Raw genomic sequence first — 18,118 nt, 5'->3', positions numbered from 1 at the left:
TCGAACCTTGAGCCTCACCATGGAATGTGAGTGAAATCCAGCCACCATCAAACCCATAACTCTGTCAGCAACTTCATTTTCCGGCATGAACTGGCCACGGGGATCGGGATTAAACAGCGAAACATGATTTCATTTATTTTGATCTCACTAGTACTACTGTACACAGCTGCTTTCTTGTCCTTGATCAACAGCAAGACCTCCTCTCGCATAGTATCTGCTGCTTTCATCGCACCATGAAACGGGGTTCCTGTATTGTATTGCGGCCAAGGTACTCCTTTATATAGAATAGTTGCAAACCGTTTACTTTCGAAAGGCTGTTGAAGCATCATGTATTTAAGGCTTTTAAGCGACTCCCACTTTCACTATCCTCGATTAGTTTTATGATGAAACCTTAACTTCTTTCATAATATCCAAACACATTAACCCACTTATGAAGTTCAACAATGACACCTACTCCAGATCACACACACAATACATAATTAAACTTGATTAGGCTTAAGATTTCCCCACAAATAGAAGGCCCTATGAAAATATGTTACATGCTGAGTCACATCAGAAAACTAAAGAAATCGGGTTACATTCAAGGGAGACTTTGTATTCGGTCCCTAGCCACTAATATTATTTCACTAAAACCTTAATGGTATTCATTTTTTTTTATCAAAGTCCTTTGATTTGGTACACCTCATTATTACTATTAATATGTATTTTTATATGTTTGATATTAATTACTTGACATGTTTTAGAGATTTAAAATCCCATATTATATGGCATATAAATTAAAAATGGTTACAATAAAAAAGAAAATACTCAAAAATTTTGATTGAATAAATAGATAAAAAAAAATATAACTTTGAAATAATAAATGTCAAACGAATGTACCATAGTGTTCAAAAAATTTGAAAAAGGGGTACATTTTATTATAATTATGCATACATGATCAATAAAAAATAAAATTATTTTACATTAAAAAATGGTACATTCACAAAAAAAAGGTACATTTTACATATAACAAAGTGGTACGTTTATAAAGAAAAATGGGTACATTATAAATAAATTATGAGTATAAAAAATTTAAAAATATGTGCACAAGATGAAATTAATATATGGGTACAAATTAAAACTAAAAAGAATTTTGGTACGAATTAAAAAAGAGTTGAAATTTAAAATTGATACAAACTAAAAATAGAAATATATAATACAAAGTTTAACCATAAATATAAATATATCAAATGTAAAGTTTCTAACACTAAATGAATATATTAATTTTAGAAATAAAATTTCATTATGTTGGTATGTAAATATAATTGAAATAATGACGTTCATTAAAAGGTAGGGACCTGATCAAAAATTAAAAAGAAATAAGGTTTTAATCAATACAATGAAAGAAAGAGGGATTAGAACCTAATTTCTCCTACATTTTCAAAGAGCAATTTGAAAGTGGGCAGGCTAGTTGGATTAGTCTTTTGAATAAACTCATTGTCGAGGCCTCATTCTTTGAGTAAACGGAATTATTATTGGCACTAAAAAAATTTCATTCAATTTGTACTCCTCATAAGTGTATTTTCTCTATAAATATAAAAAATTTAGGACACAAAATGAAAATTTTGGAGTACCAATAAAAATTTCTTTTGAGATAATATGCTTCTATTCTATGGATCCAAGTGACTTAGGCCAAGGCCCGTTTTGATTTGTTTACATATGTGCTATAGGAACCCCAATCTACAACAATCTCATTTATCATAATTAAATGGATACAACACAAAACTACCTCAACTACCACAGTGTCATACTTTATATTTAAAACATTGTTATGTCATACCTTATCTTACAAAGTTTTTGCAACGTCAGAACTCCGTTAGTTTGTCAAATTTTCTGTTAAATGTTGAACTGTCTATCAATGAGGTATGAGATTTATCATCACCATGACTTTAAGTTGAAGTCGAACTTGAGACCTCCGTAATGCTAGTTTGTTGTTTCATACACTTAAAAATTAGTTAAATACCCCAAAATTAGGACAATTTCTTAATCTTGGGACAAAAATAGGACAAACTTTGTATAGTGAGAAGGGGAGAAAGAGTGCAAGAGAGAGAGAGAGAGAGAGAGAGGAGAGAGGGAGGGAGGAAGAGAGAGTAGAGAGAGATGGAAATCAAAAAATGAAAGAAAATAACCCATTTATATATGAGAGCAATTAAGTCATTTCAAGGTGTAAAAAATCCTATTATGTTCGATTGTTGTGCATGATGTGTGCATATTTTAAATGTCCTATTTTTGTTCCAAAATTAAGAAATTGTTCTATTTTTGTTATTTCCCTAAAAATTATACGACCGTAAAATATAAAAAGGCGAATTTTTTTATATGAACAGTATCCATCCAAATATACGGCCAAAAGAAAAATCCGTTAAAATGTAGTACATCTCTGTTCACTGCAATGATGGCATTTCACTTGGGCAACAACTTCGGCCCCGTCTAGCTTTTCTTTCTTCATTCCCTAAATCTATTCACGAAGAATACAACATAAAAACTCAAGGGCAGACAAACAAAACCTGAGCAAAAGTACATACTCGCAAATATTTCACTCGAAACCACTATATACATTCATGGTTTGTGCTGTGCATAAATTGAGGTACGGACAGCTTGGTGAGGAGTAAGGGCCTTTCCGTTCACAAGCAACTGTTCTATGAAATCCACACGAAATGATTTGAACTCGTAGAACTGCCAAATATGGGAACCGAAAAACAAAATTAATAAAACATCGTTATATTCATTGATTAAGCAATAAAGAGAGTAAATAATTGTTACTGCTGTTCATAAAAATCAACAATCTTACGTTCCAAGAATAAGATTATCTGGAGAATTCTAATTAAAAACTCTTTTTATTATAACTAATGAAAATAAAGAACGTCTAAATTATGTGAAACGAGTACCTTTTCTTTCCAAGAAAACTTGAAACGCCGATGAAAAGGTTCCAGTATTGTTAGCTGATCTCCTTCTTTGATCTGTGAGAACAAGGTACAGTTTGACTCTTAATCACTTGAATTGGTGAGGGACGATAACATAGTTGCTCAAAATACATAAAGGTCAAACCAATCCGTCTTTGGGATGTAAAGAAAGTACATGGTTTCTATTTCTCATTTTATTCTTAAGCTGCCAAGTCTTACCGAATCATATTGAATGCCATAAACTGACACAACAAAGCATATTTGATTTGAATCGCATGCCAAGTAGTACCTAACAAAGAAGATGAAAGGATAAAATAGTCAAGAACAAAGCAAAAGCACTGAAAATTCAAATGCACTGAGCACCCAGCAAACTCTCTCACACACAAGAGCAAGTTTATATTTCTAATCACTTCAAGTTTCACGACGACTTAGTTCTACATATTAGTGACAGAAGATGTAAAAGAAAGGTGCTTTGCAGAGGACTTACAGTGGAGCAACGTTGTCATGCTTAATAAAGAATAGCACTTTTCCCACTAGTGCTACTGATTTGTTCAGACCCTCTGATAGAATATCTACAGTAGCTCTTCGATATGAGGAGTTCACTAATAGAAGATGCAAACAAAGAAAATCAGTATATTCCTGTGGGAAAGAAAGAGCAACGAGGCAGGCTCACTGAAAATTACAAATCACCATAATCCAAAATACATGAAAGAATAATGAAGCATACAGTTTACAGCAGCCAGAGATGATGCTAATGACATAAGTCGTTTAGATCTAGCATGCCCCTGCAAAACAAAAATCATAAGGTCAAGAACCAGCACATATCATATTGATCTAAAAACCGTTTGCTGTACGATATCCTTACCCTGTGCTTCTTTAAGTACTTAATTTCACGCATAACATTACATACATATTTAAGTGTGCCTAGTTCCCATTTCCAACTTAATCTCAACATTGAAGACACCGAAATACCACATTTATAACGAGAAATGCATTACCCTTAACAGATTATCCAGCTTGTCAAGAAGGCTAACAATCTTTTGAACCTCCTCTGTAGCATTGAGACCAGGATCCTTTAAAGCAGCAGCTTCAAATCCAGAAAGGGCCCTTTCATAGTTTTCCAGATATCTGTTTACCTGAATCCAGAAACTTAATCTTACAATCGTATAAAACATGAGATATTGAGCAGTACTAAGGACCCAATCAGATGGCAGCATGTCTTTCTAAGACTCATGCAACTTATGTCACTTCATACATCCTCCTCTTTACTTAACAAAAACAGAAAATAATATATAATTTATCATTACTGTTTCCTATTCTCTCCACTTGTATTAGTACAACTCCATCTTTAACCTATCTAGATGCCGATTCATAGAAAGGAAAGATTGACGAATCATCATCTACTTGAGAAACTTATGAGTACTAATTCCAGACAAAACACAAGAAAAACTGAGCTTACAGTGGCACAGTTAAAATATAGGTCTGGATTGGACTGCATTCTTTCATCCTTTTCCTGATACACAACATAAAACATTAGAACATCTTCTAACTGACACAAGATCCATACTTGCAAGAAATACAGCACATACACAACTGACTCTGCGGAAGTTCTTACTTTACGCACTTACAGCATTTTGGTATGCCTTCAAAGATTGCAGAAGTTTGGAATGGTCCCAAGCTCCAGTCACAAAGAAACTTGTAAGACATGCATTTCCAAGATTGTCTGCCAATAAAATTAGAAAAAATCAGTTAAACAGAATAAGCAATGATCTCCAAAAAATAACCAAAGAAATGAAACAAGGGATTAAGTGAATCAGTAGAAAATATTTATGCATGTACAAGATACCAGTCAAATCAAGCTAACTGGAAGAAGGCTAGCAAATATCCAAGGTAAATGGCAAAGCAAACTCAGTGTTACATGCTATACAACTTATCAAGTATAAATCTTACTCAAATCCGAAGAATATAGAACTTTTTGAGATGGTTGATTATGAGATCTTACACCATGAATTCCCATCCTTGACATCAAGAGTTATGGCTTCCTTGGCATGTTGAATGCTTTCATCAACAAGTTCTGCCTCATTGTCGGTACCTAGAAAAATGATGAAAATTGGGTAAGCATAATGATGTACACATCATGAAAAACAACAGGAAAAACAAGTTGAGAGACAAAACGGTTGCCTTGAGCCATTTTTCTTTCAAGCATCGAAAGTTGACAAAGTATCTGCCTGTTTGGACCCTGCCTCCAAACGCAATGCACGTATCAATCATAAAACTTATAGTACAATGAATTGAGAGGTCACTGCAATAAAACTACAAAAATCTAATCAAGAATAACCTTGCTTAGGGCAAGATTAAAGCAGTTCTTGGCTGAAGATAGATCTCCCTTCTTCCAAATGCAGTTACCTAAACATAGCCAAGCATCTGCAAGAGATGGATTCAACTTAACCTGCATCATTGTTTAATCTATTTCAGGAAGTGAACTGATAGCATTACAAACATGCTCAACTACAGGAAGTCACAATGCATTCTTACAGCTTTTGAGAGATGATCCTCTGCTTCCTTTCTATAATTCGGTAAAACATCCAGTATCTTTCCTCTCAGATATTCATATTTCGCACGTTGAGCCGGATGTTTTCTTTGCTCTGGTAAAAGACACAACGTTTGAAACTTGAACTAATAAAATACAAATACAAATGCAACATAATAACAAAGGAATTAGCAGTGACAGCGATTCGAGAACCAATGTAGGCATTACAGAAACAACATTTTTATCAGGGGGAGATTTCGAATTCATCAACTATTTAGTCTATTTCTCAAATTTTAAGCTTCTATGTGAACCAATGTAGTCCAAAATTGGAACTTCAAAGTTGAAACGAGCATATCAACGAAAACCCACGAAAGAGAAAGGCACAAATCGGGTTTATAATCAAAGGGCACTAGGTCAGCTTCAAATAAAAGTAACAGAGATTAAAAACGAAATGGGTAAATGGAAAAATTACCAAGAGGAATGGAATCGAGGAGGTTGAGGGCAAGATCGGAATCGGCGTTTAATCTGGAGATTTTGTCATCCGGGTCCGCCGGAAAGTAGGTGTCTCGGAGGAGGTAAAGAGCTTCGGCAGCTCTTGCGGCTTTGGCCAGTGCGTCGTCTTCCACTGCTCGACTGCTCATCGCTCAGACACAGTCGCACGCAGAGCCAACTGTGAGAACGAGAAAGGACAACGATAAAGGGAGACGGGGAAACAAATGGTTCGAAACGCGTCGTTTTCGTCTGCCCCAAACATTGAAGCTTAATTAAACGGTCACCCGGGTCGTATGATTTGGGCCGGATTTGAGAAACTAGCCCTGTCTTTGAAGTTGGGCTGCACTATTACCTCAACTGGACCGCTGTCAACAGAAATGAAAATGAGGCCCATTTATGATTTCTAGGCAAGTAGTAGTTTGAAATTTCGCTTACATGAACTGTGGGTTACACCTATTTTATGGAACTTTTGCCGCTTCAAAAGCTTCTCAAGACACTTTGAAGATGTTTTAGCTGTCGGAAATCCGTTTTGGCTACCTTTCAGGCCACTCTAGTTTGTTTTTTTTAACCATTTAGTACTACGGTCTGGTAGTATTCCTCTTCATTTGTAAGTGAAAGATCTTATGTTTGAATTTCGTGCATGACGAATTCGATATCAAACTAGGTTATCCAATGTGTAACTTAACCAAATTCCTTCCTCCTCTTAATGTAAATATATTTGTTGTACTAAGAAAAAAACTGAAAATTTCAATAAAGAATATCTATGCGCGGCAGTAAATGACAACATCAAATCAAATGGATTATAAAATATTTCTTACTGCACAAGCAAAATGTATTAAAAGCAATTGGATACCATCCGGATCCATTTTTGGATCCTCACATCTTAGTCATTCATCATGTATCGTATAATAAAAAATCATTTGACATTTTTTTTCTTAAAATTAAACAAAAATAGTATCTAACGAAAACTGGCCGCACGATATATGATAAACGGCTAGGATGTGAGAATTCCTAGGATCCCCACAAAGTGGATTCAAAGAGGATCCTCATCCGTATTTAAAAACCCAACTATCACATTTTTCAGGGAAACTTTTATGAAAGGGGATCCTCTCCGGATCCCTTCCACCAATGCCACAAATCCGGGTCTTTAAAATTTGATCCAAGTGCTAAAGTTATTATAACTTTTAAAGTGAACCCTGTTTATAGCCGTTAGATCAAATTTTAAAGACTCAAATTTGTGGTCTTGGTGGAAGGGATCCGGAGAGGATGCCTTTCTAACTTTTACAATTTTACTTACGGTTTTGTTGTCAGTTTTGTGAATTTCAATAAACATATATCGTGGAACTTTCGTCAAACAAAAGGCTTCTCAAAATTCACATAGGATGTATGTGTTGGAACTTTGTTTGGACTCTACTAATCATGATAAGGATTAATTGTCACATTACAATAATAATCAATTAGAGAGCCAATATTTCAATCAACTTAATTTCTTTGAAGTAAGACATTAACATTAGAGTGGTGGATAAACTCCAAGTCTATGACGTTGAGATGCTTGATTTACTGACTACTGGTGGTGGTGGGAGACAGTTTTGTTTTAGCGTCTGCATAAATAGTGGTTCCAGCTCATGAGAAAAATACGTTCCAAAATATACTAGCCCTATATTAGTGAGAGCATAAAGTTCGTAGTGAGCAGAAATTTTTCTTTCATTCTCAGTTGTGATGGCATCTTCAGGTATGAATCTATTCTTTCCATAAACACAAGCTAGGACGAAAAAGAAACATTGTCATCGATCGTTGTAATCCAAGGTGTTATGTTAACCCCAGTAATTCCAAAGTATGAACACAATAAAGTGAGAATATTGTCGAACAATTTTATGGCGGCTACTGATAAGGGTAAAAGACGGATCATGATAAATGACCTAGCTAGCCAGCCTTTTGATGCACCTTGCTCGTGCATTCTGTTTACTTTGCATGCTTTGTCCCGACTCTTCTATCCACTCTCGTCACCCTTCTTTCTTTTTCCATCAGTCCATTATTTTTCTGTTTCGGATCCCCTATATATATATATATATATATATATATATATATCACATACTTGTGCTACTTGCTAAACGTACATCTCAAGTTTCACTGATCACACATGGAGAAAGAACACGTACTACTCGTTCTCCTTCTTGCTCGTTATTGTTCAGTCTCTGTCGCGTCATCAGTTTCTCCATCCAACACTACTGTTGTTTCCGGGATCTTAACGTTTGGAGATTCAATCTTCGACGCTGGAAACAACCACTTCAACAAAAAACTGCAGCGCTCAAGCAGATTTCGCCCCTTATGGCTCATCCTTCTTCCACTACCCTACCGGCAGGTTCACTAACGTACGGCAGGACAGTTGCCGACTTCATTTGTGAGAGCTACCTATACCTAGTCCTTGAATTAATATTTTGCTTCTTAAAGTGTATACATTAACTATATATTACTCCTGCATGCAAATATATGCAGCCCAATTTATCGGCATTGATCTCCAAAAACCCTACCTTGAGGCGCACATTGAAGTTCTCAATGGAAGCCGCAAAGATTATCCCTCCAGTGGCCTTAACTTTGCCAGTGATGGCAGTGGTGTTTTGCAAGCAACAAATCAAGATTTGGTAAGAAAACCTTAAGTACTCTCTCGATTAACTTTATAGCAAAACAAACCAGTCTAATTAATCATTCAAATTCAGTGTTTGACAACATAAATGAGACTAAATGAGAATAGTCACAGACTAATTAATCTCATGGATGCTATACAGGGAGTGACCTCGCTCCAGGAACATTTGCAACAATTCCAAACCTTGGTGGAGCAAAACCACATCGACAAAAATCTAATCCAAAACTCCATCTTCTTCTTCGAGTCTGGTTCCAACGACATCTTCGACTACTTTCTCCCGTTTAGCCCTCCAACACTTGACCCGGATGCTTATGTGCAAGCCATGCTAACCCAAGTCACAAAATTCCTTGACCAAATCTACAAACTTGGTGCTCGCCGGATATCAGTGTTCTAATTTGGCCCCGTTGGGGTGTGTTCTCGGCAGAGTCCTCCTGCCTGGTGCACCCATTGATCGATGTTACGGGAAGATGAATGCGATGGTCAAAAAATACAATAAGGGACTAGAAAGCTTGGTCAATCAAATGCCTATTAATTACCCCGACGTCACTGTTTATGGCGCAGTTTATGACATTGTTCACCAATTTCGAGCCACTCCCACACGTTACCGTATGAAATCCTTCATATAGATTCATATAGTAGCGCTCGAGCTGCCTGGCTAATGTTATCAGATTAAGTACAAATTGACATGCTAATTAACTGATCGATCTGTGTGATTATTTTTCTGTAGGGTTTTCGGACGTGTCTAGTGCATGCTGTGGGGAAGGGACTCTAGGAGGATTGCTTCAGTGCGGTAAGGAGGGCTACACGATTTGTTCAAGGCCCAATGAATTTTTGCTCTGGGATTTCTTCCATCCATCTGAGCATGCTTACAAGATCATATCCAAGGCTTTGTGGGCTGGCACGAAATATCGAATTAGACCACTCAATTTGAAGACTCTAGTCAACATCACCCTCCCTCGTGTTTGATCAAAGCTAGATCATGAGTAAATTAATTACAAACCCTATGGATGGCTCAATACAATCTTAGAATTTTGAGAAAATTTTCATGGTTCGACTCCTAGTCATGCCCACAAAGTAACATTATGGTCAGTTCTATGTTATGTTTAGGCCAATTTGACTTATTTTACACCTCTAATCATATCGCATCATAACAAAAGTCTCTTCTTCAACCTAAAAGGTAGACATTTTCCAAGTCGTACAGTATAACCTATGCAAACCGCAATATGATAAGTGTATGTTAAAATTCAAACGTGAATTTGATGAGGACATGCTACCAAATTAATACTAAGTACTAGTAGCTAGCGTAACGTGCACATCGTTGGTTGGTTTGGTTAGTTAAGCATCGTTAATCATTAAATTTTCAGTTGAAAATCCACTATGTAAGTTAGTAAATAGATAAAGAAACTTGGTGGGGAATCGGATGGGATTATTTATCATTGATGGGATTATGATAGGCTGTCCGGCGTTGATTAAGAAATGACAACTTGCTTATGTGTGGATGATGCAGTCTTGTCCTGTGCAGTCATATATATTATCTTTATTATAAAAGAAAAACTAACGAAAAGTAAAAAAAAAATTTAGTTTTAATGAAAAATAACAAATAAATATGGTAGTAAATAGTATCAGAAAAATATAAAAATATGACTTTTCGTTAAAAGTAAACAGTACCGGAGTGTTTTGTTAAAACTTCCTATTATAAACCGTATAATGTGTGATTCCGAGTAATGCTAGATAGATCAAATTGTAAACATAATTTGCAAATCATGTGATATATGATCAATAGAAAATAAATACGTTAATCAACAGTTAAATAATAATATAATCGTCAACAACCTTGTTACGTAATATTTACAAATTTTAATGTAAATAGTTTGCTCACCAGCATTACTCGTATGCCATTTCGTTCGTGACAAAAACACCTTCTCAGCTGTGTTGGGCATGGCGTGCGTGAAACCCACCGACGAATAATATTTTGTCAACAGTGTGAACTCCCCGGACATTCCAACTTTATGCATAGTCTTTGATGTTTTAAGTTAACGTTTCATAATTTATAATTCCAATATGGCATTTGATGTTTTAAGTCAACAGTCTTGAAAAGAAGGATTTGTAGTTCAAACAATTAACAATATTTTTTTTTAATACAAGTTATATTAAGAAAGTTGTGACATCCCATATCGTCCAGGGGAGTGATCCTTATATGTATATTTCAATCCCTACCTAGCACGAGGCCTTTTGGGAGTTCACTGGCTTTGAGTTCCGTAGGAACTCCGAAGTTAAGCGAGTAAGGGGTTAGAGCAATCCCATGATGGATGACCCACTGGGAAGTTGCTCGTGAGTTCCCAAAAACAAAACCGTGAGGGAATGGTAAGCCCAAAGCGGACAATATCGTGCTACGGTGGTGGAGCTAACCCGGGAAGTGATCCGCCCTGGGCCGGGATGTGACAATTTGGTATCAAAGCCTTACCCTGGCCGTGGTGTGCCGACGAGGACGTTGGGCCCCTAAGGGGGGTGAATTGTGACATCCCACATCATCCAAGGGAGTGATCCTTATATGTATATTCAAATCCCTACCTAGCACAAGGCTTTTTGGGAGCTCATTGGCTTCGGGTTCCGTAGGAACTCCGAAGTTAAGCGAGAAGGGGGCTAGAGCAATCCCATGATGGGTGACCCACTGGGAAGTTGCTCGTGAGTTCCCAAAAACAAAACCATGAGGGAATGGTAAGCCCAAAGCGGACAATATCATGCTACGGTGGTGGAGCTGGTCCGGGAAGTGATCCGTCCCGGGTCTGGATGTGAAAAAAGTGATACTCCAAAAACTCGATGGAAAGGTACATGTTTCTAACCATTTTAGCATTTAGCCTAGCAGTTGAGATCATGCGTTTGATTTGAAGCTCCTCTCCTTTCATAATTATAATATGGCTTACATCGTAATAATTACATGCTTGAAATGGGATGATTTTCACACACATTATTTTAGCTTTTCACTCACTCTCATTTTATTTACAGCCACATAATTAAATATAAGTACATAGGAAGAAACAAAAAGTATGTGCCAATTATTTCCTGAAACAACCGCCCTTAGTTAGGATCAAAAAGACAAATTCAAAATTTTAAACAAACGTCAAGAAGACCAAATAACTTTAGACACGTAGTGGATCTTGAAGTACTATTTCCGCATTTCCCTAATCAAATCCATCCACATCAGAATTACTCGTTAATCAACAAGTAACTGAAAAACAATGTAATTTGGAAGAAATTAAAAGGCAATTTCTGCATGTGAAAAAATGAAAAACGAGAAGATAAGTCTCCAAAGGACAGAAGAGTGGACAATAGGGAAGACGCATTAAACTTCTTGCTTCCAATGATTAAGGCGATAAACTTGGTCCTTGGTACGTGTCGAACAACTCCGGTTGGACCGGGCCCAGAAGTAAACCCACGAAAACGACATCAATAAAAATTGACTTGAAAATATCCGAAAGCTTCTGGTAAACTATTGGCGGCAGTGAGTCCGGTGACTCAGCACCTCTAGCTGGAATTCGAATGGTAATAATTGGGTCCCACACGCATTCACAGCGAAAATTCGCATGACAAAGAGGAGAGAGAGAAACCGGACACATCAAAGTTTGAAACACATGCTCCTTCCCCACCTTTTCCCAAACTTTTCATCCCGAACGCGCATTTATTTTCTTCTTTTATTTTGTTAAGGGTTGATTTCATCTTTTTCCCCTACAAGTTTCTGGTTACTTCACTTTCGTCCTTCAACTTTTTTTCGTCTCAAGTTCACCCTTGAACTTTAAAAGTATGTCTAATAAAAATATAAAATGGGTTTTGTTACAAAAGTTGACAGAATGAAACGTTATTGTATTTTTATTTTTGAAGAGTATTTTAGTAACTCATATAAGTTGACCAAAATGCCCCTCATCGACGTATACGTGATTGCTTATGTCTACAACTAGACATTTATTGCTACTTAGTACTACGGCCTGGTGATATTTCTCTTCATCGGTAAGTGAGTATTTTAGTAACTCATATAAGTTGACCAAAATGCCCCTCATCGACATATACGTGATTGCTTATGTCTACAACTAGACATTTATTGTTACTTAGAACTACGACCTAGTGATATTCCTCTTCATCGGTAAGTGAGAGGTCTTAGATTCAATTCTAGCAAAAGGTGAATTTAAATCACATTGCTGCTAGCTCATTGTAAGGCTCAGCCCCACTTCTTTGGTGTAGATATTATCGTTTGTAAAAAAATAAAAATAAAAATAAAAAAACTAGTTTATTTTTGAACAAATATACAAAAATTTTGTCACATACAAAAAGTTAAATTCAAGTAGATTACCAAACATGCTCTTATTTTTTTGTTAAAATAACATATAAAAACTTTGCCACTTACAATACCACCACTCCCCTTCTTTCCCTCCACATTTCGCATTGTGACAGTTGGTCGAGAAATTTTAGTGCTGCCATAATCGACACCATATACGCTCCCTTCTAAGTTTGTCAACTTTTATTTGAGGAGCAAAATGAAACAACCACTAAAATTCAAGGAGCAAATTTGCACTTAACTTTTTTTGCAAAACACCAAACAAATAGCGCCACACAACAAACGAGTAGAACCAGTTCCACTTGCGACTATAAAACCCCCTCACAACGTTTTCTCACAAACCAACCAACTCTTTAACCAGATTCCAATTCATCGAAGTTTACATAGGATTCTATCTCTCTCTCTCTCTCTCTCTCTAGACTCTCAAATGGGAAACTACATCTCATGCAATTTGGCCACGCCGATGATCAAGAGCTCCAAATCAGCGAGGGTGATCTTCCCCAACGGCGACGTCCGGCAGTTCCGGGAGACGACCAAGGCGGCGGAGCTCATGCTGGAGTGTCCCAACGCCTTCTTGGCCAACTCGACTTCTCTCCACATGGGCCGGAGATTCTCCGCCCTCAGCGCCGATGAGGAGTTGGAGTTCGGGAACATATACATCATGTTTCCAATGAGGAGGCTCAGCTCCATAGTCACGGCGGCTGACATGGCCGTGTTCTTCATGGCGGCTAACTCCGCTACCAAGCGTATATCCGGCTGGAAGGTTAGGATATTGCCGGAGAGTGGTGGCGGAGGAGGAGAAGTGGTGGCGGTGGAGAGTGGAAAAGAAAATCATGGTGATCAAGATCATGAAGGTGATCATCAAGGTCCATTGCGGCTGAGCTTGGACGGAGTTGAGGGGTTGCAAGTGGCAGAGTTTCAGTACAGATTAGCTGCGTCTAGGTCAAGGAAGCCGGTGTTGGAAACCATCAAAGAAGAGCCGATTGGTTCCAGATAATTAATCGTAATTTTTCATTTCCTGGATTTCCTTTTTTTCGGGGGTTCAGTATATGATCTTTAGATCGTTAATACTAGATTAGTTGGGAGATTAATATCGTATTAATTTCTGTCGTAACTGTAATGGTGGTACTGGTAGCTGAACGGAATTTTCTTTTCTTTTTCAATAATGTTATTCATATAGTGTTTTTGTATCACATTTTCATACCACCTTACATAACATTTGATATAGCTATCCACATCAGTTGCTACCTAAGATGGTATAGAAATGTGCTATAAAAAGATGGTATGAATAACATTACTCTTTCTTTTTTTCCAAATAGAAGGAAGAAGTTAGATTTGTATTGATTTGTGACTTGGTTGGTGATTAATCACCAATTTATTGCTACTATTGTAAAGCACGTAAGTCGGTTTGGAACGCGAAGTTAGATCTTTATAATTTTATTTTTAGTTCACAAGTTTATAAATCATATTAAATATAGCAGATTAATTAACTTAGTATAGGACCATATATTTTCTTCTACACTCAAATTTGAATTAACATTTCTTAATTTATTAAATTAAAATATTGCTCGAATGAAAACAAAGAATATAAAATCTTGTAATGATGAAGAAACAAAAGGAACAAGTGGTTGTAATTAAAGCGATACATTTATAAGTGAAGAGAAACATGCACACATAACTACGTATTATTGGACAAAGAACGCAACGTAACAGCAAACCAGAATAAGACGTGAGGCGGTTGGCAACACCGTCTAACTTGACGGCGAACATTGGTAACAAAAGCTCTAGTGATCATGGACAACGTAGTTTTCACATCTTGTACGACGTGTCCAACGTGAGACAAATTAGTACAAGGACCTTGTCCCACTGTGGGGATCTAGAGTGTTCAACTCTTGGATTTATTGTCGTAAAAAATCGGAGTCTAGTGTCCGCGAGTAACCTAAAAATACAGAAATTATAAATCTAAGAGTTGTGTCCGCGAGTAACCTAAAAATACAGAAATTTAAGAGTTTCACAAGCCTCAGTTTATTGTATTTGACAAAATATACATAAGCATCGCTCTTCCGTACATAACAAACAACACCCAAATTTGGTGACGAATTGCTAAACCAACTACTTGGGCCTCCCGGAATATGGGTGGACCGTCAGTCTTAAAGCTACACAACTTCAGATGGTTGTCAAGTATCCTTGACATACTAACTGCACAGAACAACAGCAATACAGCATATTGCGCTCAAATGTCCATGTTGTCGAAAATTTCTCCATCTTCATCGTAGCGCAACTCGTCCATCAGAAATCCATCAGCCACCAGGTTACTGCCAAAAACAGTGGGTAAACAGAAAACCCCTTAGTCGTTGGTTCTTTGTGGGAGCACTTGTTAAAATTTAAAGAAGTTTGGAGATGATTGTAACCCACCTTAAACAGCAGACACGGAAGCTCACAACACGCTTAAGTTTCCTATTGTAGAAAAAGAAATTGAACGACCATCTGCAGGAAACAAAAGAGCGCAATGTCATTGACAGGTATATGCAGCCAAGAATGTGTAAATTTATCAAGTAACAAAAAGATAACTCACATGGATCCTCTCTCAAGAAACGGATCAGCATCCGAGTCTGGACTGTAACTGTAAACTTCACATTCCGCTAGTCTAACAACCTGCATTGCAAGGTATCAGAAAATTGCCTCCTGGAATTACCTGCTTTCACTTCTTTTGAAAATATGCTTACCTCATCCAAAGCCTTGTACAAGGCTTCCAGCAAGGAACTGCCCTCATTTGTCACTGTCCATTCCTGAAATTGAATTGTCCCAGCAAAACCAGAGAACAGGATCAACATCGTCTTCAGCGTAATAAAGCCATCAATATTCTATAAAAACTAAATGATACGACAAATAATAATGAACTAGACTCAGCATCTGGTCAACAGGAGGATTGCAAAGTAATGTAACTGTAGCTGCACAAAGTAACATACACGGACAACAAAGCAAGAGCGCGTTTTATGATTTTATCACAGCAATACCTTTGATGCTTCAAACATAGAGGTATCAAAAATCTGCTTAAAACTGTCCCAGCTTTCCTCTGTGAAGAACTGATGAGCATTTACTGCACTGGAAACCACAAAGATGTGGGTAATACACTTATACAAACTACAAAGAAACTATTAAGAAGGACCTCCACGTCAAAGCCTCAGTGTACAATATACTCCAAAGTCATTAGGTGCAAAATAAAAACAAAATCCATGACACAAATGTTCAACTTTTTTTACTTGGGAAATGGAGAGACTTGAACTCTCAGCTCCATGCAGAGCGACAGTTCGAACTGTCTGTCAAACCTCTTGACAACACTCCCAATGCAAACACATAAGAGGATTATACAGCGGGTTGCCACGTCGCCCAATAAGCTGACCGTGACATTACCCATAATCCTCTTGTTCAGGCCTCCATGAAATGAAATACAATGTGTTTAATAAAGCCCAAAGAAACAGGGATACCTGAAGTCATAGTCCGGATACAAGTGATAGAGTGTCAAAACAAGGTAAATCAATGTCTTCCGGCTGGAATGCACGTAAAGTATTACAAATTAAACATCGATGAGAAACAACGTGCAACTTTCCACATCTATCTAGTTAACATAGGTCACCTGGATCTGGTCAGCAGAAATTCAGCAGGCGAGGAAGAATCAGAGTCCGAAGATTTCCCAAGATAATCAAGAATCTGAGTATTTCAACAGAACAATAATATCGAGACCAATCTATCACTTATATAGCAAGAGAATATGGGATGGCCAAAAATGAAAAGTACGAATATGCAAGAAAGCTTTCGATGTTTGGAAACCGATATACAGAAAGCATCCTTACTTACTAAAATATATAATCAGATCAATACATATGATAATATACAGATACGTAAATGAGAGTAGATGACAAAAAAATTACCAAATCGACATAAAACAACAACAACAAGGCCTTATCCCACTAAGAGGGGTCGGCTGTATGAATCCTAGAATGCTATTGCACTCGGTTTTGCAGCAAGCCACAAATCTACACAGAATTATAAAAATTCTTATATTTTACCTCATTCTCCAAACTGAGAGACAATTTCTTATCCGATCCGGTGTGTTTGCCTAGTAATTAAAACACAACAGAAAATAAGTCTTTCTCCAACGAATCACAAACACGTTGATAGCTCGAAAAATTTTAAAAATACAAATTGTACCCACAAGAGTAAGCTTCAAGACAACCCTTAATTGTTCGCTCTCCGAGATTCAAATCACTAAAGAAATCATTTAACCTGCAAAAGTCAAGCCCAAAACTTTTTAAATTTACAAAAATTGCACAGAATCAGAGTGTAAGGACCAAATTAAATGGCTGCTATTGCACAAAAATTGCACAGAATCAGAGTGCAAGGACCAAATTAAGTTACCGCTCCAACGGGGTGTATTCCAAGAACTTCATACTCAGCGAATGTCGAAAGCACCAAAATTATTACAGAAAAAGGAGATCCTGTAAAATTAAAAATTAAAACAATTTCAAATTTCAACCACATTTGTATAATCCACAGCACACACTCCACTGATACAAATCAAAATATAAAAATTGCAAAAATTACAGAAAAAAGCTTAATTAAGCGCATGAACTACAAGCATTTACTGAGAACTGGATTAAATTAAACTATAAGTACCGAAAAATTAGCGAAAAACTGGACTGAGAGATGAAAAATGACGAGACGGGAGTACCTGAGAGGAAATTAGAACGATTTGAAAAAGGCAAAGACGACGAGGGTCCCGATTCGGACGTTAGATTTCGGTAAAAAGGGGTTCTAGAAGGTTTCGGACAGCCACCAATTTCGAATATTCCAAATTTTGAATTAGATTTCAGTTGGTGCTTCGTGGACAACCCTTCAAAATCAAACCTCTCCACAGTTTAAGCGTGTTGATGCATATTGGACGGACGCCACGTGTCCATTTTTAGGACAACTGACTAGTGGATAAGGATCAGCCGTTCAACCGAAATACATTGAGAGCCGGCCCATTTATCCAGCCGGCCTACTAGACTTTCAGCATTTGAGATTTGACTGTTAATGCTTCATTCGTTTGATTGTAGGTAGTGCTATTCACACATTTTCTTTTACCTATCACATATTTTTGTTAAATTTTATCCATTGATTTTATTCAATGTGTCATAATA

At 37.0% G+C, this 18,118-nt stretch overlaps 3 protein-coding genes and 1 pseudogene across 4 annotated transcripts; 2 read left to right on the top strand and 2 right to left on the bottom strand.

Annotated features, from left to right (window-relative positions):
- Window positions 1-2,326: 2,326 nt before the first annotated feature.
- LOC137732121 (uncharacterized) lies at window positions 2,327-6,185 on the bottom strand. Its single transcript, XM_068471419.1, has 14 exons — window positions 5,942-6,185; window positions 5,475-5,584; window positions 5,278-5,388; window positions 5,121-5,178; window positions 4,942-5,031; window positions 4,568-4,662; window positions 4,399-4,452; window positions 3,938-4,075; window positions 3,667-3,724; window positions 3,427-3,541; window positions 3,159-3,228; window positions 2,925-2,996; window positions 2,594-2,712; window positions 2,327-2,494 (listed from the first exon to the last, which is right to left on the bottom strand). Exons 1-13 carry the CDS (start codon window positions 6,108-6,110, stop codon window positions 2,596-2,598), a joined length of 1,257 nt encoding a protein of 418 aa, XP_068327520.1. The 5' UTR covers window positions 6,111-6,185; the 3' UTR covers window positions 2,327-2,494; window positions 2,594-2,595.
- Window positions 6,186-8,101: 1,916 nt separating this feature from the next.
- Window positions 8,102-9,571, top strand: LOC137731246 (GDSL esterase/lipase 6-like; annotated as a pseudogene).
- A 3,791-nt stretch (window positions 9,572-13,362) lies between these two features.
- Window positions 13,363-13,932, top strand: LOC137731243 (uncharacterized). Its single transcript, XM_068470344.1, has one exon. The coding sequence runs from the start codon at window positions 13,363-13,365 to the stop codon at window positions 13,930-13,932; it is 570 nt and encodes a 189-aa protein (XP_068326445.1).
- Window positions 13,933-14,360: 428 nt separating this feature from the next.
- On the bottom strand, window positions 14,361-17,757 carry LOC137731574 (uncharacterized). Of its 2 annotated transcripts, none has more exons than XM_068470713.1 (11): window positions 17,668-17,757; window positions 17,355-17,434; window positions 17,152-17,222; window positions 17,006-17,055; window positions 16,573-16,646; window positions 16,424-16,486; window positions 15,953-16,040; window positions 15,662-15,724; window positions 15,511-15,590; window positions 15,351-15,422; window positions 14,361-15,250 (listed from the first exon to the last, which is right to left on the bottom strand). In XM_068470713.1, the coding sequence occupies exons 2-11, from the start codon at window positions 17,384-17,386 to the stop codon at window positions 15,169-15,171; spliced, it is 675 nt and encodes a 224-aa protein (XP_068326814.1). In that variant the 5' UTR covers window positions 17,387-17,434; window positions 17,668-17,757; the 3' UTR covers window positions 14,361-15,168. The 2 variants fall into 2 exon arrangements, with proteins under 2 accessions (XP_068326814.1, XP_068326815.1); XM_068470714.1 differs by lacking the exon at window positions 17,668-17,757 and adding an exon at window positions 17,613-17,664.
- Window positions 17,758-18,118: the final 361 nt, after the last annotated feature.

Source organism: Pyrus communis, chromosome 4 (genome assembly GCF_963583255.1).
Source record: "Pyrus communis chromosome 4, drPyrComm1.1, whole genome shotgun sequence".
In the NCBI taxonomy this organism is placed as follows: domain Eukaryota; kingdom Viridiplantae; phylum Streptophyta; class Magnoliopsida; order Rosales; family Rosaceae; genus Pyrus; species Pyrus communis.
The sequence above is the reverse complement of the archived record's forward strand: the minus strand, read 5'-3'. Positions and strand labels throughout refer to the sequence as shown.